Here is a 22,375-nt window from a genome sequence, read left to right on the forward strand (position 1 = left end):
CCGCACCAAACATTATACCGATTTCATTTGCTGTGCAGCACTATTGTCAATATTTGAGAAACGCAAGAAATACGATATATTTTTTAACTTAAAATGTTTGCTAAGATGTTAGCCTTTATTGTTTTTTTGTACTCTCGCGCAGCTATATGCGAGGCTGCTATTGTGACTTCTCTGTTTCTGTTTTGTTGATGCGCTTGTTTTCAAAACTGCATTGGCATGTTGGTACACGTGGTGCTTTCGTGAACTTGTGAGCTTGCCGTGCGTGAAGCTCTGAAACATGGAAAAGACAGAGTACCTCTCAAGTTGCGCCCGCTTTCTTTCAGAGTTCTCTTGGATCTACAATGCTCGTATGACAGACTTGCTCATTGCCGGCACACTGGACGCGGTACCTGCTGAGGTAGCACCAGCACACATGGCTTGTGTGCAGTGGCACTTACTCCAAGCTTTCGTGACAGCGCGCGGCTGCTATACAGATGTTGAATAAACTAAGCACTGTAGTTCCTATGCCCTTCATGGGTTCGATTGAGGGTTGCTCGAAAGCACTTGTCGAATTGAGCCCGCTACTTTGAGCAATGCTACCGATGTGTCACACACAGTTGTGTAAAACGTGCCGTTCACTTTCGGACATTTAATGCCCGTGGCAGCCCTAGTGCAAACTAGTTTGAACTAAGTGGTAACTGGGATTTAATGTAGTGTAGATTACACGCCTTATTCACATGCTCATGTAAACAAAGTGATAAAAACAGGTAATCGCACGTGATTTACTCATTTGTAAGCATGCACTTTAATGAGAAAAAACTAAATTGAAGGTTTAATAATTGCAACTCTCATAAGTAACTAGAGCAAGAAACGGCATGACTGACAAGATATGTTCCTCAGTCACCTTTAAACTTTGTAAATTACAGTCTTAAACCATTGAGTTGCTGAAACCCATGCGCTTAACAGAAATTTTGTAGCATTTCATTTTATTTCCCATCTTGCAGTACTAATAGAGGGGTTGTAGAAAAAATCTGCGCCAGGACAGCTGGACGAGTCTACAAACCTAATGTTCAGCAGGGGGGCAGTACTGGAACTTGTACAATTTTAAAACATAAATAAGTACACCAAGGAATCACCAAAGAATACACAAAACAGCAATATGCACACATAAGCGAATCTAAGCCATGTTATTTAAATACATACTATGAAGTTCTTTGCACGAACAGGAAAACAAATCAAAATTAATGACAGCACAGCCATTGAGAAGAGTATAGTGAAGGCGTTCTTTTCCAAGATTAAGTCGAGGTATCGATACGATCCATTTCTCGCCATGCTTTGTTGGATAGCCTAATACCTTTTTCCTTAGTTCTACTAATTTCCTGAGGTTGAACATTTATTAAGGTGATGTACTTTAATCACTCTAGAGTGACTAAATAAAGCTGCGCTCGGATGTCTGTATGACGAATTATACACATGTCGGAGATACCTTTTTTGGATTAAGTGAATGCGCTCAAGGTTATTAAACGTTAGTAAAGCTTATCATCTTTTTTAGGTAATTGTTGTAGCTGTGATAGTTAGCCAGGGTATTTACTTTTGCCATCATTGTCAAAATGCACTCACTTGCTATAATGGTTGTTTATACAATGAACCACAAGGGAAAGAACTTGTGCACTGCATCAAGTTTGTAAATTTTTGCGCAAAGCATTCTTCCACTCACGCCAATATTCTGTTTGTCATTACACATTTCCCTTGTATATCACTTGACGCATGAAGTTAGCTAAACAATCTATAGCTCCTTCAGTTTTGAATACTTCACTCTTTTCGTCTCTTTAGTCCATCATTTCCCTCATCAGCCATTGTACAACCTTTGAACAAAGCAGGTCTTTAAGATGCAGGCTGAAATGCCTGGGCACTTTGCCATGGTTTGAAGCTGACTACGAGAAAGAACAATGCCTTATTACCTTGTAACTTTCAGCATTGAGAATAATGTGAAAAAGAAGAGCTTGGTTTTATAATAGCAACCATACAATTCACTAGAAGCTAGCTGCTATAAAAGTGCCCCCAGTTTGTTTTTGCAGCTGCTCATCATCATGTGATGAACTAGTACGTATATACAAAGTAGTTATCCATTAAATAATAACTTGTTTAGACAGTGGTATATGTATGATGTGTCCAGACATTATGCATATTCAATTTAAACTACAGTGTTCAAGCTGTTCCACCATGCTACATTTACTACCATGTCGGGGCAAATTTCATTACATTATTGCAACGCTGAACATTGTGGCAGAGCAGATGATTTAGCATTTAACAACATTTAACAATCTTCTGTGACAGCATATCTCTTGCTGTCAAGTTTGCTTGCAATGTGCTGTCGTATATGTAGTGGCCGAACTAATATCCCCCACTAGGACAGAGATAAACACTAACATTCTGTGTAGCCGTACCCATACTGGCACCAAGGAAAATAAAAGCGGAATTACCAAAGAAAGTAAAAGCGGAACTGTTGTAGTTTCCTTGAAAACAATGACATGTAGCCATGAGTGTTATTGGCCAGGTTTTGATGCAGGGACACAAAGCTTTTTGAAGCCTAACAACATTAAAAATAAAGAACGAGAAAGGCATTCATAAATGAAAGAACAATGAAATAGCTTGCTAAAAAAAAGCACTATTAAACTGCAAAAATAAAATGGGAATGGAAATTTAAAATTTGCCTTCTGTTACATGACAAGCAAATTGAAGGAAGCAGAGGTACATCTCTTTTCGAGCACGACTCGGGAGTGTTTGCACAAAATGAAAGTGGGTTCAGATGGAAAAAAGTCGCTCTATTCAAGCCAGGGAGATTCCCTTCAAATATATTTTTTTTTGTTGCAGTAAAAAACAGCCAGCAGGAGAGGATAAAGTGGTCAAGGTATTTCACTGTCCCATATGAATCGCAAATACCTGACAATGTGTGCCTACACTAGCTTGAAGTGAACAGGGCACATTTTCATTTTTGTTTTAGAATACGCAGCTCAAAAAAGTACAGTATAGACCACTTATAACGTAACCGCTTATAGTGCAGGACCGGATAGTACGGTCTTTTCAGACTCCCGTTAATTTTCCCATAGCACTCCATGTATGCGCATACCGCTTACAGTGCAGCGCGTGAGCAAAATACCGGTTATAATGTGGCTTCCGCGGGAAAATCTCGCCGACAAGGGCGGTAGCGAGCACGCTTCTTAACAAGATGCGCCCACCAATGGGAGAGAAGATCAATGAGGGCGATGCGGAGGAGGAGCGTGAAACGTGGAGCATGAGTCCAAGGGCAATAAGATCGTCGCCGCGCGCCGTATGTGCGAGTGAAAACGCGCGGGGATGCGCGCCTTCACGGAGAGCAAACACGACTTCCATCACGCGAAAGGCCGTGGGGGTATGGGAGGGAGGGGGGGGCGACGCTGTGCTGCGGCACCAAATGCGTATCTTGCAACCGGGCGCAATCTCCCACGCAAAAGGAGCAAAGTGGAAAAAAAAGCACGGGAGAGAGGGGGGGGGGGGGGCGCTTCTACTCTGCCAACAAATGCGTTCGCACCTGTGCCGGCTGTCGGTGTTGTCGCGCAAACCATATCTTGAAAGCGATCTCCACACGGCTCTGACCTTTGTACGCGCTGTGCTTACGCCGCTCAGTTTCCGTTGAAGCGATAGACCGCACGAACCTTCGCTCGCTGTGGCGGCCGCGTTTCCCCACGCCCGCATTTTGACAGTGGTTGTCTGCGGTCATCGAGTCTATTCATGTTTGCTTGTGCGCATTAAGAACACGATGCTACCCGCCATGGTTGCTCAGTGGCTATGGTGTTGAGCTGCTGAGCACGAGGTCACGGGATCGAATCCCAGCCACGGCGGCCACATTTTGATGGGGGCGAAATGCAAAAAACACCCGTGTACTTAGATTTAGGTGCACGTTAAAGAACCCCAGGTGGTCCAAATTTCTGGAGTCCCCCACTACGGCATGCCTCATAATCAGATCGTGGTTTTGGCATGTAAAACGCCATAATTAATTAAATTAACAAGTTACTAACAACTTTTGAAACATCTTAATGGTGAACTGGGAATGTGTATATAGCGTAGAAATAAATAAAAATGTATAACTGCAGTGTAGAGTTCTGAAACAGAATGCTCTTTGGTCTTCATAAGCTGCCCTCTTACTGCTTAAGCATTATTTGCATAGTATGGGTACAGTGCAGCCATTGGCAGATCCAGAGGGCCCCCCCACCCCTTTTGAGAATGGCACTTTGGCACTCACTGTAATGAGCATGCAGCGAGCCTCCCCTTCTTTTCTGCATTTTCTGATGAGGGGCCTTCCATGGAGGCTGCCCTGGATTTGCCCCTGCTTGCAGCACAAATTTAGCAGTTGAAAAAGGTAAGATTGATGGTTTGAGTTGTCTGGCAAGTGAGGGCTTCACGGATGTAATGTAAATATGTTAGCAAGTGCTTATCTCACTGCAATGGTTCATTTTACAGTGGGTGAACCACCTAGAGAAGCTTTCTGGTGAAGAACTTGGCAAGGTGCCCTTTGGACTAATCAAGGTGAGCTGGCTTAACTAACTGCATGAATAATTCGGTTGAATTTAAATGTAGCTCCAGCTGCAGTGGGGATGTAGCAATATTTAAATGCAAAGAAAAGTTTATCCCACAAAAGAAAATAGTTTTCTTTAAACAGACAATAAAAAGTTTGCGAAGTACTTTTCATTAACTAATTGAATGTCGGGGAATAAAAACAAAGAATTTATGCAGATCTTGCACATTGTGGGAATCAATATTATGCTAAGAATTTTGCAGCTAGCTGGCTACCCAGCTTCATTCAGGCTTCTACAATGCCTTGCCAGATAGACCAGCATGCTTGTGCAAGATAAGAAATTGTTTGTGTGATGCAGGCATGCATATGTTACGACAGCAGCGAGGTGACAATGATGGCAGTGGCATGACAACTTATTTGTTGTACTCTGGCAAAGAAGCATTACGGTGTTGTGTGGAACAGGTCAAAACATCAATCTTATGCGGTGCTTATGTTTATGCAGTACACTATTCACAAGCTATGCCAAAATGCTAATACCAAATCAGGCAGATGCAGTGTGAGACGTCGACGCAGCAGTGTCACAAGGACTAAGGCAATGTGCGTGGCGTTGAGAGGTGTATGCACAGGCATGTGTGACACATACCTAAATATATTGATACATACCTAAATGAAATGAAAGGAAATATTTAAGCATTTTATAGTATATCCCTTGTGTCACAGTGGCACATTCCCACTGGCCCAAGAATGGGTAGCCAAAATATAAAAAAAATTAAGAAAATCAAAGGAGCCATTAAATATCATGTGCTATTATATGAAGACAAAGAAACTTTATTTTTTAATGACTCTTTTTCTGCATGCAAAAGCAGCCAACATCATTCACCTATAAAAAAAGCATGTTCTCGCCCCAGGTGCAATACCTGCAGGCACCTTCAAAGTGACCTTAAAATTAAGCACTGCAAATAGCTATATACACACGAAGTGAAAACTAACTTTACTTGCACTAGTTCCAATGTAATTTATATGCTTTAGTGTTCCTTCTGTAAGAAACAATATATCAGCGAAATGAGACAATCAATGAACGTCAGGTTAAACAGACATAGTGCGGACACAGCTAAACAGCTTCCCAAAGCCGTGGACCGAGCATTTCTACCAACCAGGTCATAACTTTTATGAACTTCAACTTTACATACTACAGTCAAATTTCCATATTGCATGAGACAGAAAATATAGAGAATCATACCTTATCCATAAGTTCAAGACATTGAGACAAATAGTCATGAACGTTTAAGAGGGAGCCTTAGAATCTATTCGCTATGCTAAGCTTCAAATTATAGGCAAGAGCACTTAGTTATTTTTCATTGAGCAGCTTAGCTTTTTTTTTTTTTATTGGGTTATCAATAATATTCCCTCTCTTTCCTTTCATTCATTCCTTTCGTTTTTTTTTTTTATTTATATATTTATCCTGTTTTTCTTTTTCCACGAGCACCATTTTTCTGCTGCTACTTTCATTCTCTCTTTCAGAGACATGATATCCGCTTTTGCTATCTAAAGATGATGTCTATGACGTGTTGCGGCCCTAAAATTGGTTTTGGCTCATAGATGTTCCGTATAAAGTCTAAGGGCGATAACGCCGTCGCCGCGCGCCGTATGCTGTATGTGCGAGTGAAAGCGTGCGAGGGAAGCCGCGCGGCCGTATGCTGAATGTGCGAGTGAAAGCGTGCGAGGGGAGCCGCGCGGCCGTATGCTGAATGTGCGAGTGAAAGCGTGTGAGGGGAGCCGACGACCGCGTCTCGCGCGCGAAAGAAAATCGGGGAGGAAGCGCGCCTCCTTCCGATGCGCTCGAGGCACCAGCGAGGGAGCGAGGGGGGGGGGGGGGGGGGGGGGTAGGGGGCAGCGTTGTGCTCCGGCATCATACTGCGCGGCGGCGCGCGCGCGGTCCCGCGGGCCCTATCTTGAAAGCGATCTGCGTGGGGGCAGATTCTACGCAGTGTAGGTGCGTCGGCGGCTCGTGGCTTTGTGCGGGACATGATAGTTCACTGACCCCCAGCAGAGCTGGAACACTATAATCATCATCAGCCTATATTTATGTCCACTGCAGGACGAAGGACTCTTCCTGTGATCTCTAATTACCCCTGTCTTGCACTGATTCCAACTTGCATCTGCAAATTTCCTAACTTCATCACTCCACCTAGTTTTCTGCCGTCCTCGTCTTACACTTTCTCAGTTAAGAACACTATAATGGTGTAGCACAAATCGAATTATTCACAGAAGATATTGAATATTATGTACTATTCCATTAAGAGGTTTGGTTGGCTCATATATACGTATAAGCGGACATTAGATGTGCAGGTCTTATGTTATAACTTATGCATTATGCAGAATAGAGTTGTGCTCACAGGCAGTACTTAGTCGTTTGAAATTATATTGTACTACCCTGCCCGCTGTATGAAAAAAACTTAGGGTGTGATTTAAATAATGCTTCGCATTAATAAGTAGAGCTCTGTTAGTCAATTGACATTCTACAGTACCAAAAAGGCCACACTTCTCATGAGAGGAGGCTTGGTAAGTCTGAAAAAAACACAAGAACAAGTGATGGGTGGTCCCACTACCTTGAAGTTGTTGCAACAGCTCACCATGATGTCATGGATTTTGATGACGTCTGCTTGGGCCTACTAGTTAATTTGTCATCAATAAAGATGGGCTACGATTGTATTCTAAAAGAGCCACAGACTGAATTTAGCAAGTTTCAGGAACTTTTAGTGGGCCTCATTGGCTCAAATACAATATAATACTGTGAAATCTATGACGTTACACGGACAAGCTGGTGCTGAGGTTTCGGAGTGAAATTTAAGAAATGTAACTTTGGCATTTATTTTCTTCTGCAATAAACATTTCCATGAAACTGATGAAAATGAAGTTTTGTAGGAATATTTTATCAATCTGGAATTGATTAAGTATTTCTCTTTGATGTTTCCTCAAGGAAAAAGGTTGTTACTGGCTCGCACCATAAACTATGTTTTATTTCACGTTTAACTGCATGTTGTCACTGATGTTGTCACTTATGTTATTACCAGGACAACAAGTAGGTAAGTGTATTACCTCACACCTTGTTGTCATAAAACCGCAAAGCAATTTTTTTTCCTTTTCTGGAGGTTTTGTAATTGGTAAGACGACCAGATGTTCCACTGCCGCGGTCCCGCTGTCCCATTGCTTACATTTGGGGCAATGTTTTGTCCCGTTTTGGCCTCCCTGGACCAGTTGTCCCGAACTGCCTGCCCTGTAATACCAGATCGGCTGTTCGCACTGTTGGGTGTGGTGGCACTACCTTCAAGAAGACTTGAGAGACAGTCGGCAAAGTGAAACACTTCCAGAAGTGAGGCAGCAGCACCTGTGATTGTATAATTGTTCAGAAAGTGAACCATTCCCTTGCCCTCGTATGATTGGGCAGAATGGCGCTTTTGCTCATGAAAGCACAATTCTGATTGATCATGCGAGGGCAAGCAAATGGTTCACTTTCTGAACAGTTATAAGATTACGCCCCTCCTAGAATAAATGACCGCTTATGGCTCATACATTTTGTAGACCCAGATACAATGGATTTCTCGATACGTTGGCTAACAAGTCATAACCAAGCCAAAGTGCACTGATTATGCATAACCATGCTGTCTTCATGTCGCTTTGCTTGTCACGCACGTGTTGTTGGAAGCACTTGAAATAATCTTGAAAAAGAAGTGGCAATGAACTAAAGAGCTTGAAAAAGAGCGCCTCATTCACCTAATAAATGAAACTTTGAAAAATCCAAAGGCACCTAAGCGCTTCTTATGAGTTGTGAATGCAAAAGCATTAATGTCCAATTGCCGCATGAACCCTCCCTCGCTGCTGCTGGCGCGCTTGCTCACGCCAGCGTTTTGACAGCGGTTGTGAGCGGTCATCGAGTGCGATATATTTGTTTCGCACTTCTAATATTTCAGTCTGAGAAGATTTAACATAAAAGGCATGCACCGCCGGTGTTTTGTTTCATGACATTTGTTTAAGGGCTGTCATTCTCAATATTCTCAGGAGCTGTATCAACTTGGACATGTAGCAGCACCAGTAATGCGCAGAACTGCTGTCGACGGCGGCGGCGTTCTGCCCGCGTTCGCACCGAACACGCGCGGCGTTGGTGATGTGTTTATGAAGAACGTGCCAACCTTTGCCGTACACCCTATGGCAGTGTACAGTAGCGACCATAAGGCTATGGTCCCTGTGGTCACTAAATAAATGAAAACCACTGGATCATATATATTTCTCCTTCTTTAATAGTTCAAATAACCAATTACACCATCACATCTTAATAGTCATAATTGGAAATACATAATTCCCACCAAAGTACAGCTTCGCTGGTCTTCCATCTCCAACCCAGTGGAAGGGCTGACAGTTTTTTTTCCCTTACTTCTTTTAATACATAAGCATTCTCTGGCGAGTACTCCAGCAAGATCTGTTCATCCCATGACGCCTTATATCCGCAAAATAAATGCATAATTGGTTTAAGTTAACACACGTAATCGTTATATTAGTGTAATAGTAGATGATTGGTAGTGTCAGAAAAAGAAAAAGAAGTGGTTACGTCGCCACGTCAAGGTCATGAGAAAAAATGAGAATAAGGAAGTTAACACGTGCAATTGTTATAATAATCGATTATTGGTAGCATTAAAAAAAGAAAAGCTAGTGACATCGCCGTTGCTGCGTCAAGGTTGTAACAAAAAAGGAAAATGAAAAATAGTTATGGTGTGGCAAAAAAAAAAACTGTTGCAATGCCATTTTGGCTCAGTTGATACGCTATACCTGCAAAATAAATTCATAATTGGTCAAGTTAGCACATGTAATTGTTATAATAGTGTAATAGTAGATGATTTGTGGTGATGGGTAGACATGCATAAGCTAGCTAAATAAGTAAGCAAAAGTGAAGTAGCAGCCGAGCCAAAGAATGATTACGTATTAGTAGACAATTGTCAGAATTTCTGTAGCACTTCTATTTCTTTCTAATCCTTTTTTTTTTTTTTTCGGAATAAAAATGTAACATATTGCACCAGTTCTGCAAAGATTAAAAAATTGTGTTTTGTATTACAAGTCTCCCTGACCACTCGGAAACAAAAAAATGTAAAATCTGCAACGGTTTAACAGGGTCAGTATTAATTATTGTTCTTTTTGCAGAGTGATTGGCCTTCCAGCCTTCAGTCTTTTGTATCTCGTGCTGTGAAACTGGGGGAAGCTCGCTTTCTGGAGCCACCTTCTGAGCTGGTTTCAAAGAAGACAGTGCTGCCCCCTGCTTGGCGCCAAGGCCTAACACCCAAGAAGCAGCTGGAACTGGAGTGGCTTGCCACTCTGGTGGCAGACACTTGCATCGCAGCACAATGCGGAAGGGTCCTAGATGTTGGTGCTGGTGTGGTAAGCAGCGATTCATGTGAAGTTCCTAACAATACCACCAGGAGGAAATCTGGTGCCTCAGCGTGTGCAAGTTTCTTTAAAGGGCAATGTGACACCATGAAAATTCCAGAACATGGAACGTCCGACTTGTTTTGAACACGGCTTGGCCCAAGAAATGGTGATAGCAGTGCAAATTATGCATTCTTACAAGTATTCATAAAGTTTTGCTCCTCTAGTAATACATCTTGCATGTATGCTTTTTTATGCATATCGAATAAATGCATAAAACCAAAATGTTTGATTAACACTTGTGCACAAGGAGTACAGACCTTTCTGCTTTTCCTACAAATTTATTGACCCACTGGTCGTATGGTTCACTTTTGATATAACTGTACATCATAGCACAAGCAGTTGTGTTCAATAAAAAAATGTTATATTATTAACATAAGCATAGCATCTCACGCACTGTTCTAGTTCAAGCTTGACCACTGTGACATACGATACAGTGAATGCCAGGCATGTGTTCAAGGCATCCTGGCTGTCGAAGAAAGATGTTAATATGAAGGTTCCATTTCCTGGCGTGTTACCGGTATACAACAGCAGAGCTGTGCCACTCTTCCCTCTTGGTGATTGTAAAACATACTGTACGTAGTAGTTCTGGGTTGCAGTTAGTCAAACCTCAATATAACGGACCTCGATTTAACGAAATTCGTGGTGTAACACACTGTTTTTATTTCCCGATCTTAGTTCCATTGAAAACCGTGTATTTTTGTTTTTTTTTTCACATTTAACAAAGTAATTTTGTACGGTTTCGATTTAAGAAAGTTTTTGGTCACTTCAAGCTTGGAACCAATATGGCCGGTACATCTAGCAAAAAACTATAAAAATGTAATACGAGAAAAAAAAGTTATTTGAAAGCGTCCTTCCGCATGAAAAGTTCCAGCGGCAAAATCGCCGTCGCAGGGCACGTGCCGGGATGCAGTACAATGGAAACGGCACTGTGCCATTTGTCGCATAATAACTTGCGGAAGCCACGGGCTGCCTGGCAGTTCGGAGCGCTCAGAGGAACACGAGAGCTGACAATTTCTTCAGCGCAAGAGGGTAGGAAAGGGGCGAGCGCGCACCTTTCAACCCTCTCCCCCTGGCACGCGTCTCCTCTCCTCTACCCTTTCTGTAGCTGCACATGGCTGTCCACAGCGGGCCACGCACCATATCTTGGAGGTAATCTTCGGCAAGTGCAAAGGTAGAACCGAGATGTTTGGTGCCGTCATGCGCATTTTACTGTCTAGTGTTGGTGGTCGCGTAATCTTTGTTTCCGAGGCGGGGTGCGAAGCGTGTAGTTGTCTCTTTGCTATTTCCATCAATGCTCCGCCTTTCTGGCGAAACTGCAACATATATATCTTTTTTTCTGTCAAATATCTGTATCCTTTTGCACTTCTGTTATGAGTTTGAAGGCACCTTCTGATGACTTCTGCGGGCACTAAGTGCAGTTAGCCATGATGTCTAAGGTTTACAGCGCCATGTGACTATGCTGTAGCGTGACGCAAAACGCTAATCTCGGATACCGTGAGCCACGCTGGTGCATATTGCTCTCGGCGCGATCTGCACCGCATGCACTGGCGCTCATAACCACGATATTATGGCCCGACCATCTTGCGATTTGTTCACAAGTGATTATATTGACAAGATAAGTATCCACCAGGAATGTTCTGGGAATTTGTGAAATTATTTTTACTGCTGAAACTTTGAAACCTCAAATTAACGAAATTAGCGATTTAACGAAGCGTTTCGCTGCAAGTACAACTTCGGTATATCGTGGTTCTACTCTGCTGCTATCCCTCGCCACATATCTCAGCATGCCAGTTTCATGAGTGCCATCACCTACATTGGCTAATAAAAAAATCACAGAAACTGGACAAATCATCTGTGTTCTGACTTTTGTGTTTGACGCATGAAATGAATGAAACTAGCCAAACATCTTGTTCAGGCACCTGTGCACACTGCTCGCCATGCTGAGATAAATCACTATCATGAAATCCCTGTGTACTGGTCATGTCACCTGCACGTAAGCTGCTTAAACTGAAATATAATGGCAGCTTTTATTTATATGTGACAAGTGGTCTGAAAAAGGCTATCAGTTGGTGTCGCTCTCGTGGTGCATTTCTACTGAACTTCAACATCATGGACCTGCACAAGAAGACCATGCTATCTTTGAGCAATTCCAGAACTCAAGAACTTCAGATCTCTGATCCAGAGGACTCCATTATTGACGATAAGATGTGTTCATAATGATAGTGATGAAGAGGCTATTTTGCTTGTAGAACCACCCAGAAAAACAAGATGCACAGGCATCAACTGACACACCACTTTGCGTGGTTCCATGTTTCAAAGAATATCTGCAAGAAAGGTCCGATGTGCACAAAACACATTTAAAGTGTTTTCTTTTTCTTGCCACATAATAACTCGGATTCAATTTTTGCTTAGTAAGATGCTAAATACTCTAATTAAAATCATAGTATAACTATGCATTTTTGTTTGAATATTAGGATCAAGAAAATTTATAAAATGTTCAACATACTTCCAATAAGTACGATATCGATTTAGAGCCTGCTAATGTGTTATTTGAAGAGAAGTTGAATTTGGTTTGCCTTGGGAAAAACTCCAGTGCATAGTGGACGGAAATGCCGGAATTGTGTGGCACTCAAAGGGTCAATAAAGAAGCAGTTAACTCTACCTTATGTATATGGGTAAAATGTTCACAGAGGATTTATCTGTTTGCTGCATTATTGAGCTTTGGGAAGCAGATATTATGAACACATGCTGGAAGCATTGTCTCACTTGAGGTCTGTTAAAAATATTGCAATCACACATTTTATATAAAATTGCACGCAATATGATTTTGTACAAAAAGCTTCCTTTTTCCTGCATAAATTCAGGTCAGGCTTGCATAAGTCCTAGCATATTTTTTATTTCTGCAACATTTGAATTCTCTAACTTATATTTTATCTCAAAACAATAATTTGTGTCTTGTTATTTTTATTTCTTGTACTGATGTTTTTTTTTTTTGTTGTTTTTTTTTCCTTACCTGTTTAAGTTTTAGACTGTGCTCCATTATCAAGCAGCTCAGCTGTTCATAGACCACATTCATAGACCACATTCATGAAGAAAAATGCATGCATGTGTATGTGCAATAAAATCTGCAAACAGTAAGAGTTGAGCAGAAGTGTTACAGGGCCACATTAGCCTAATGCAGGTGCACAAAATGCTTATATTGCTTGTACACTAACAAAAACGATTTCATTTTTTAAGCTGGTCATAGCCATACTAAACTGGCATGTATACAGTGTAAATTGCATCACAGTTCAGATGGTTGCTTGTCCTTTGAACAGTCCCTGGCTTGTGTGCATACAGGGCCACTTGGCAAGGGTGCTACACCACAGATATGGGTTCACAGTTCTTGGCATCGACTGTGACGCTTCCCACTTGCCCAAGGCCCAAGAGCGCCTCCGAAATTGTAGGTGGTCCACCTCTTATTTAAAATCTCGAGTTGTCATAGTTCGAATTGGTTCATAACAATCAGTGTGGCACTGGATGGTAGCAGTTACACAGGTGCCGACCACGGTGTGGCTCTGGGACCCGAGGCCCCTCCGAAAATTTCTGTGGGCCCTCCCCTGTAAAGTGTCATTACCAGAGTTCTCTTACCTCCATCTTTTGAGGTTTCTTTTGAGTTGCCCCTACTCTATCACTTAAAATTTTACTGTGGCTAAAAGCTTAATGCATCATTGTTGGCACAAACATGCACAGCTTTTAATTCATACATTCGCTTTATTTCTGCAAACCTTGACAATAGGAAGACAAGCGCATTAGAAGCGCTAGCGGCGGCTACCCCATCCATATTTTTTTACTTCAACATTTTCTTTTATTTTCCACTGTGGACATCATGCACATACTACACAATATATTTAAATATATACACAGGACAAAGTTTATTATATTTTTTAATGAGGAGGAGGTAGCCAACTAACAATCATTTCTAATGGTATGGATGGCCTATGCCTAGAGAATGAATATGTTGCTGTATGTTCACCTCGCTTCAAATTGCTTTGCGTGCTTTTTTGACCCTCAAGAAAACCTGCAGAATTCAGTGAGAACATTGCCCTGATTCTGTCACACTGCCTTGAATTTATTCATTTTCTTTCTTTCATAATGATTGGTATCAAAACGAAAACCTGCTGCAGCTCTTTTTTGTTCTCTGACTGCGCTGTAGCTGGCTGCACTGAGAATGTTCACTACTTCACACTCCAAGTGGATGATAGTGCAGCCACAGTGGAGAAGGTGCACCACCTGCTAAGAAACTGCCCAGACCATGTCCCCTGTGCCTGCGGTGAAGAGTACAAGTTCGTCAAAGAGCTCACCACAAGTAAGGCAGTCAAGTGCATATCTCTCCGTTATGGTTAGACTTCAGAGAAAGCCTTGCACTGTGTTGAACTTTGATTTTGCTCTCTAGATTTTTAAGAAGTGTGTGAATTCCCCACTGTGTGTAGCATACTTGCAACACTTCTTAACAGGCATGCAATGTGTATGGTGAAAGGAAAAAAATTGTCATCCACCCAAATGTAGCACGAAGCTACAAAGGAAACCCATACGGGTTTTTCAGAAAGAATGCTTTGCAGTTGAGGAAAAATTTGTCCTGGTCCGGGATTTGAACCTGGGACCAGTGCCTTTCCAGGGCGGCCACTCTACCATCTGAGCTAACCAGGAGGTTAGCAGATCACATTGCAAAGGTGAATTAATCGACAACTCGATTTAAGAACACAGAATATGGCAAATCAGTTCTGTGTAACCACGCAAGGTGGAGGAAGTACCATGAAAGGGAAAAATTGTCATCCACCCGAATGTAGCACGAAGCTACAAAGGAAATCCATACGGGTTTCTTTGTAGTTTTCTTGTAACATATCTTTGTAGCTTTCTTATATTAAAGGGATAATGAACCCATACCGGTTTATTTCCTCTGTAACGTCGTGCTACATTCGAGTGGATGACAATTCTTCCCTTTCATGATACTTCCTCCACGTTGCAGGATTCCACAGAACTGATTTGCCATATCCTGTGTCCTTGTGCTTCAAGTTGTCGATTAATTTACCCTTGCGCTGCGATCTGCTAACCTCTTGGTTAGCAGATCGACCCCCGCGGAAAGGCGTTGGTCCCGGGTTCAACTCCCGGACCAGGATGAATTTTTCCACAACTGTGAAGCGTTCTTTCTGAGAAACCTGTATGGGGTTCCTTTGTAACTTTGTGGTACATTGGGGTGGATGACAAGTTCTCCCTTTCATGATACTTCCTCCACCTTGTGGGATTCCGCAGAACTGATTTGCCATATAATGTGTATGGTGTGACAAATGTTTTGTGTGGTATTAATCAATATTTTCCAGCAAAGTGTTTTGTAATGGGCCCTGTATTAACACAGTTATAGGCAATCGAATGCTGCCACTGCAATGCCGTCATGGCCTTCTCTTTGTTTGCATTCACTTACTGTGCTTGAAGCTGTGCACAGTACTCAGATGAATTAATGCGCCAGCCTGAACTAGATATCATGTGGCACAATGGAGGGTTGCTTTGCCTAATCTCGGAGGTCACGGTACCAGAACAGTGGTATCATATTTTGCAACCAGACAGCACCACTGCCTCACCAGTGATGATATTTCTCAGCTCCTCATAATATTGTAACGCGTTGGTTGAATAGCAGTGTGAAAAGTAAGAGATGGCAACATAGAAAAGACATATGCAGCGCTGACTTAAGTGCTTGTAACATGAAACACAAGCCCTTGTTTTATGCACTGTTTATTAGATGATCACGAATAACCAACCAACCTTGAATTTCTGGTCTAGTGAAGTTCTCCTCCACTTCTGCTTTTGCTGGAGACACTGCTTGTTATAGCGTTTAAGGAATTCTACCCATTAGCCATCGTGCTAACTCCTGAATGATACTAAAGAAAAAAAATGGTGGGAGTTTCAAAAAGTTGAAAAAAAGGGTAGGGTCCTTTGAGCGATATTGTAGGCTCCTAGATGAATGATTAGGAAGAGTGTTTGCCTCAGGTTCTCACGTGACCTTATTCTCTAGCAGATAAGCAGGTTTGCTTGCCATTTTTAAAAAATGTTGCAGATCACTTTTAGGGTTTGAAGTTTATTTGTCCGGCCTGCTTACAGGAACGGGAGTAGAAGCTTATGGCTAGATAGCCTGACAAAAGGCCTCTGCTCCTATTACAGTAACAATGTATGACAACAATTTAAAGCAACAATGTATGGGTGCTGCATATTTTTGGCAATTCAGCATGGAAATATATACAGTTATACTAAAAGCAAACACGTCTGTTGGGCTCAGTTTATGGTGCCTTTTAACTGCATATAACATTTGTGGCTGCACTTAAGTGGTGTATAAATTTTTGATGCCCATGCTGCGAAGTTATGTCAAAGCTTTAGCGTTGCCATAATTAAGCTGAATTCTATTCTTTAAAGAAAGTCACCAAGATTTATTTGAACCCAATAATTGTACCTTCTTAGGTCAGAGAAGTAACCCCTGAAATCAAGAGATACTAATTTGTCTATGCCCCACATCAAACTTTTTTCTCTTAGCCTACAGAAAAACATCTGCAAGAGTTATATCTAAAGTGCTTCATTTCTGTTTTTTAATCGTGCCAACAATCTTTTTATTGACACCTTGGTGGCTAGGATATTATGATTATAATTTGTTCATTAGCTCCAATTAAATGACTAATTGTGTCAACAAAAAATGCGTGTGCATGACTAAGGTATGCAAATGGTAGCTGCACAGAGCATTGTGATATCCCGGAAAAAAAAAAAAGCCTGTCATTGCTCTTGGCAGTGAAAGTCTACAGCTCAGCAGCCGCCATTTTGGGTGTGATAAAAAAACATTTGTGTACTGTGTTTTGGCTGCAGGTTAGTTGAACCACAGGTTATAAAAAGAAAAGAAAAACTAAAGCCAGTTCCATGAAGTGAAATCTGTCAAAACAGCGGAGCTGTGGTTGTCTTCGTTTTGGTAGACTGTTTCCTGGTGTTTTGCCGCAAGGTTTCATGTAAAGTCCACGGGTGATAAAATCGGTGCGTGCCATACGCTGTATGTGCGAGTGAATGCGTCCGACGGGGAGCCGCCGGCAATCACGGCTCGCACATGCAAGGGTGGGGAGCGGGAAGGAAGTGCGCAGTGTTCCAGTCGCGAACAGCGCTATGGAGGGAGGGTAGGGAGGTGGAGGGACCGTGCTTTACTGGGGCCCCACGCTCGTGCCGTGCCGGAACGCTCCGGGGGGGAGGGGCCATGCTCTACTGCGGCCGTGCGCTCCCGCCGGACCAGAAAGCTCCGGGGGGAGGGTGGGGAGGAAATAAATCAGGGGCCCTCGGCTGCAGCACCTGCATAGTCCCTGCATTTCTTTGGGATGTTAAACCCAATTAATCAATAGCCAATCAATCAACTAATTTTAATAGGGACAACAAGAGGCCACGCCGTGTGATGCTGGTTGAATGTTTTGCGAAGAACTGCTTTCGGTTTTGCAGAGAACCGTTATGTCCTGGTGTCACTGCATGGCTGCGGCCAACTGAGTCCTGGCTTAATGCGGCTGTTTCATGCACTGCCAGAGCTTGAAGCCTTGGTGTGTATTGGATGTTGCTACCACAAGGCTACCCAGCTAGATAGTAAGTGGTCCCTGTGTCAAGTTTCTCACAATTTCTGCTGTCAATAAACACACTTACTTGTCTATCTGCTTCTTACTTAACACAGCAAAGCATATAAGGAGAGTTACAAAAAAAAAAAGGGAATGTATGCGTAACTCGCATCACATCATAGACAGTGAACAGCTGTCATGCCATAGGCTGCAGTGATAATATCAGCATTCAAACATTCTGAGCAGACATAGCCAGCCTGCACTATTGTCAGGAGATGGTGCAGGCAGTTTCTCAGGGAAAAGGTTCACTGCACTTGTTTCACTTCCCTTGTAGCACCACCCCTTTGCTACTTTAGGGCCAATTCACACTTGCTACTAGGCGAGGTCACACGACCGATTGCGACTGGCGACCACAAAGCTACTCAAGACGAACAATGTTCACACTGACAAATGTGACCAATGAGTCGTTAAACCGAAATGTCTCGCGATATGCCGTTCAAGTCTGCTTGAACGCCATATCGCGCCACATCGCCGCGTAAAATAAGCGTCAGCGTATATGGACGTCCTGTTCCTTCGCATCTGATTGGTTCAGCTGTTCTGCGACTGCAGTCGCGCGACTGAAAAATCGAGCAGTGAGCGACTGGCCCGAAACGGTCGCTTTTGAGAAAAGCGACCATTTGCGACTGCTTGCGACTGGTCGCTTTGCAACTAACTTGGTCGCGCGACCTCGCCTAGTCGCAAGTGTGAATGGGCCCTTACAGTTAACTCATCCACTGTGGCATAGACCATGGCATAGACCACTATAGGTGCTCCATGAGCCTTGGCCTTGGAGTGCTTGGTTTGTGTTACCTTGGCACGGTTTGCTGGAGCATCACATTTTCAGAGGGGAAGCTCCCAGGTTCCAATGGGCCTTTGCAGTGCCTTATTTTCTTCAAAGCTTCTTATATTTATCTTCACAATGACAGAATAGTGACCACTTCTTGTTGTGGATGGAACTTGGCTGTGCAGCATTAACAGCTGTTGGCGATAAAAAATCTTGGCACGAATACTGCAGAAATGTGCCTCATGTTCAGAACATCGAACAAAATTCACTGAAATGTGCCGTACAACTGTCCTACAATGTCGCAGACATCCTTTATAGCTAGCCTGTAATTTCCAAGGATAGCTTTACGAACATCCGCTATCGTTTCCGGGTTGTGCTCGTTGACGGGCATCCAGAACGTTCATCGTCGTCAACAAAGATTCGACCCTCATTAAAGCGCTTATGCCATAAGAACGTCCTACTTTGGCTCATGGCGTCAACTCCAAAAGCGTCCTCTAGCATGCGATGAGTTTATGCCGCAGTTTTGCAAAGTTTCAAACAACACTTGATGCAAATTCTTCGCTTCTTGAAGTCTGCCATATTGGTTGCTAAGAAATGTGCCAAATCAGTGAAACATTGCGTTGAAAAACAACACATCGCAAAACAGTACTTCTTTTTAGATGCAAGTCGTTCAGCCCACTGACCCGCACGGCATACTGCTAGCCACATCTAGTGGCGGAAATGTGTACCACACTCAGTTTGCCCGTGCTTTTCAAGTTCCCGGAACTTTTGGGTAGCACCTCGTATGTGCAAATAGGTTGCTTCACACTGCTATTAGCCCCGAGAACGACCTACAGGGGTGCTGCGAGCAGTGCTCGCGTGATGTCAGGGCAAGGACTCACACCTGTGGTCTGCTACAGCTCAAGAGTGTCCGCATGCCTTCTGCAGTGCTTCCTTTTGTTTGCTCACATTCTTTTTACTAGCACACTTATGACACAGTCGTCTCAAATATATTTTCACGATGTCCTCATAAAAATTAATTAGATGTTATTTCCTCGACAACAATATTTCTCAAAGGCAACGTTACTGTGCCAGCCGACTGAGCTCAGTCCAGTGCGGTGCAGGTTTTTCATGCGCGGTTCTACACTCGGCAGTAAGAGTTCGCGTGTATAATAAAAGCATTAACGCAAAAACATGAGATAGCACAAATTAAGCGACCATACTTGCTGGGGTGAAACAATCGTGTAACAAACGCTGGCTACATATATATGACTTCTACAACATTTGCCTTGATTTTTAACCCACGAAAACTTGTTTGCTCACGAGTACTTCATGGTAAAATTTAATTTTAGCATTTATTCACAGTAACGTTCAGCAGCATGCACGAGGACTGAAATAATACTGTAGTCTAGATTCTGCCGGTGATCTTTTTTAACTGTTTCTCAAGATTAAGCCGTTCTTTGCCGGCTTATTTTTAATTGGCAGTAACTTGAAATAAATCTAATTCAGGATCTCAGCTGCTTGCACCACACGAGAAGGCGTGGACCAATATTTATTCCCTTTACTGGGATACACATTCAACTGTGTTCAGCAATTTACAGATGCTTGTTGATTGGGGAACTGTTCTGTTGACTGATCTGTTTGTCGAAACTGACACAGCTGCTCAGCACAATTTTTAGGGCAAAATATGCCATTTATACCGTTTGGCTGCAGCTAGCAAGAAGCCGAGGCCTCACTCATTATAGTAGTATGGGAAGCATTGAAGATATCGTCATCCACTGGAGGAGGTCTAAAATCAATTGAATTCATATGAGGCTTTTCGTGTCTTTTTTATGAGGCCGTTGTACGAGGCGGTCTTTTATGAACTGATCAAGCGAATAGTTCTGTTTGTATTATTAAACAACGAAGGTTGTCACATTGTGATGTAGAAGGTACATGGATTTTCCTCTCGAAGGCAGCCTAAGCTGCGCTCTAGTGCCTCGAGTACACTTTAGGCATTGCAATTGGTGCTGTAAAGAACTGCTTCATTGTTTCATTTTGGAGTTGTAGCGAACAGATGGGTTTCGTGAACAATGCCTGCCTCGTCCTAACGCCACAACAACAGTTGGTTGTTGCCGTTGCGGGAGGGGTGTACCATATTGTCGATAAAGACTGCTGCAGCGGGGACACTATAAAACATTTCATGTTTGTAATGGCTTGGTTCTCGATCACAACCACGAAGCTTTTCTTTCAGGTGATTGCTATTATGATGTTTGTGAAGTTCATACTATACGTGACGGGATGTCATGCTAACAGCCATCAACAATGCTTTTTCTGAGTGCCTGTTTCGGAGTACAGTGAAAGTAATAGCAAACCTTCTCATACAGAATGCGCACCTACCTCTTCCTTTTACACATTATTACAACGCCCACATTTGAATAGAACAATCGCTAGAGCAATAAGCACTTTGAAAGCTTCGTGGGCAGTATCATTCTAATATCATACCGAGATTGCTGTTCTGTGTAAAATGCAATGTCTGCCATAACTAAGTACTAAGGTGATGTTATGCTTTGAGCTAGGCATCACCAAAAAATTTTTGTGCTGATTTTAAGACATTCTCCTTGCTCAAAATTTATGCACACGTGTGCACGGCGCACCTCTGCATATTGCAGAAGCTGTAGACCCCTTCAACTCTACATAACTTGCGATGTCCAAGCCAGAAGTTTTCAAGATCACACATTTTTGAAAAAAAAACTGCAGTTTAGGCGAAGCAGCAAGCAGCCGAAATATACTCCAGGAAGTACGGCTGGTGCAGCATGCACGAAGCACGAAGCGAACGAGTGTGTGCAGCAGCCGAGCGAGCCAGAGCGAGCGGCGTCCTGGCCGTGACGTCGCTCGCGAGAGGGCGCCACTCCAACTTCTCGCGACTAATGGTATTGAACAATATATTTAAGAGGGTGGGCTACTGCTTCAAACTTCCGAAATTTAATTTATGTCCAGCACTTCTGTTAGCATGATTGACTAAGCATATACCAATTTTTGCAAAACTCTGTTAAAAAAATTCCTGCCCTAAATCGATATTCCATTTTCAACAGTCACTAGAATTTGACATCTCTCTCAAATGCAACAAATTTAATTAAAATCAGCCCCGTGGTTATCTCAGAACAACGTTTCTGAATTTTACATGTATTTGCATAGGTGGCATCGGAGTTTGGCCCGCGCTAAAAAGCTTCCTCTTAAGGCTCTAAAACTAAGTTGCAAGAAAATTTGAATCTTTTCATAGATGTTGTGTTCTAAAGACTTCGGAGTTGGGTCTAATCTCAAAGTCATAACCTATGCTTGACTTCACTGCAGACTACTTCCCTCTGAGCCATGAGCTGACCAGCTTGGGAGACCAGTGGCTCAGCCGTGGCGTTCAATACCAGGGACTACGCCTAGCTTGTCAGGAATTGCGGGACAGCTGGGAACCTGACCGGGAACCACGACATCTACTCTTCAGGGCCTTACTGGAAGTTGCATGCCAAAAGCGTATGTGAATTGTATTGTATTTTCTAGCTACAAGTAGATTTAACCTTACACATTATAAGCTTGTGTGGTACCTTAGTTTTTGTTGAACTAAGGGCCTTCCTTCTTTACCTTGCTACACTTGCTTGATTGCGTGCCTCTTTAAAGGGCAGCTGAATCACTTTTCAAAGAGTTTTTCACCCCCTGAATACGAAAATTATAGTTTAACAGGCCAGAAGCCACTACTAGTTGCTTTAATTCAGCAAGAACAAGCTGGTGTGTCTGCGGAAGACGCCACAGGTCGCTTAACGGGTTCTGATGGTGAAGACGATCGTGACGTCATCTTAGGTATTGGCGAGGAGCGAGATTCAAAGAGAGCGCTTATGTGACCCTTGTATTGGCGTCATCCGCGCGCCCAGTCTTTCGCCGCTACGCTCTGCGTGCGAAGGGGGCAGAGCTTCAACAAAAATTTAA

At 42.8% G+C, this 22,375-nt stretch overlaps 1 protein-coding gene across 3 annotated transcripts in view; it reads left to right on the top strand.

Annotated features, from left to right (window-relative positions):
* Positions 1 to 157: 157 nt before the first annotated feature.
* Positions 158 to 22,375, top strand: part of LOC119456486 (methyltransferase-like protein 25B) — a 35,266-nt gene continuing 13,048 nt past the window's right edge. Inside the window, exons 1-7 of one of the 3 annotated variants that reach the window (XM_037718297.2) lie at positions 159 to 397; positions 4,480 to 4,545; positions 9,728 to 9,961; positions 13,352 to 13,454; positions 14,208 to 14,360; positions 17,510 to 17,647; positions 21,752 to 21,925. In XM_037718297.2, coding sequence (XP_037574225.1) covers positions 278 to 397; positions 4,480 to 4,545; positions 9,728 to 9,961; positions 13,352 to 13,454; positions 14,208 to 14,360; positions 17,510 to 17,647; positions 21,752 to 21,925 — 988 coding nt within the window. In that variant the 5' untranslated portion in view covers positions 159 to 277. Of the gene's footprint in view, positions 398 to 4,479; positions 4,546 to 9,727; positions 9,962 to 13,351; positions 13,455 to 14,207; positions 14,361 to 17,509; positions 17,648 to 21,751; positions 21,926 to 22,375 lie in introns of all 3 variants that reach the window. The other 2 variants (XM_049669901.1, XM_049669900.1) reach the window with 2 other exon arrangements.

Source organism: Dermacentor silvarum, chromosome 6, assembly GCF_013339745.2.
Source record: "Dermacentor silvarum isolate Dsil-2018 chromosome 6, BIME_Dsil_1.4, whole genome shotgun sequence".
NCBI lineage: Eukaryota > Metazoa > Arthropoda > Arachnida > Ixodida > Ixodidae > Dermacentor > Dermacentor silvarum.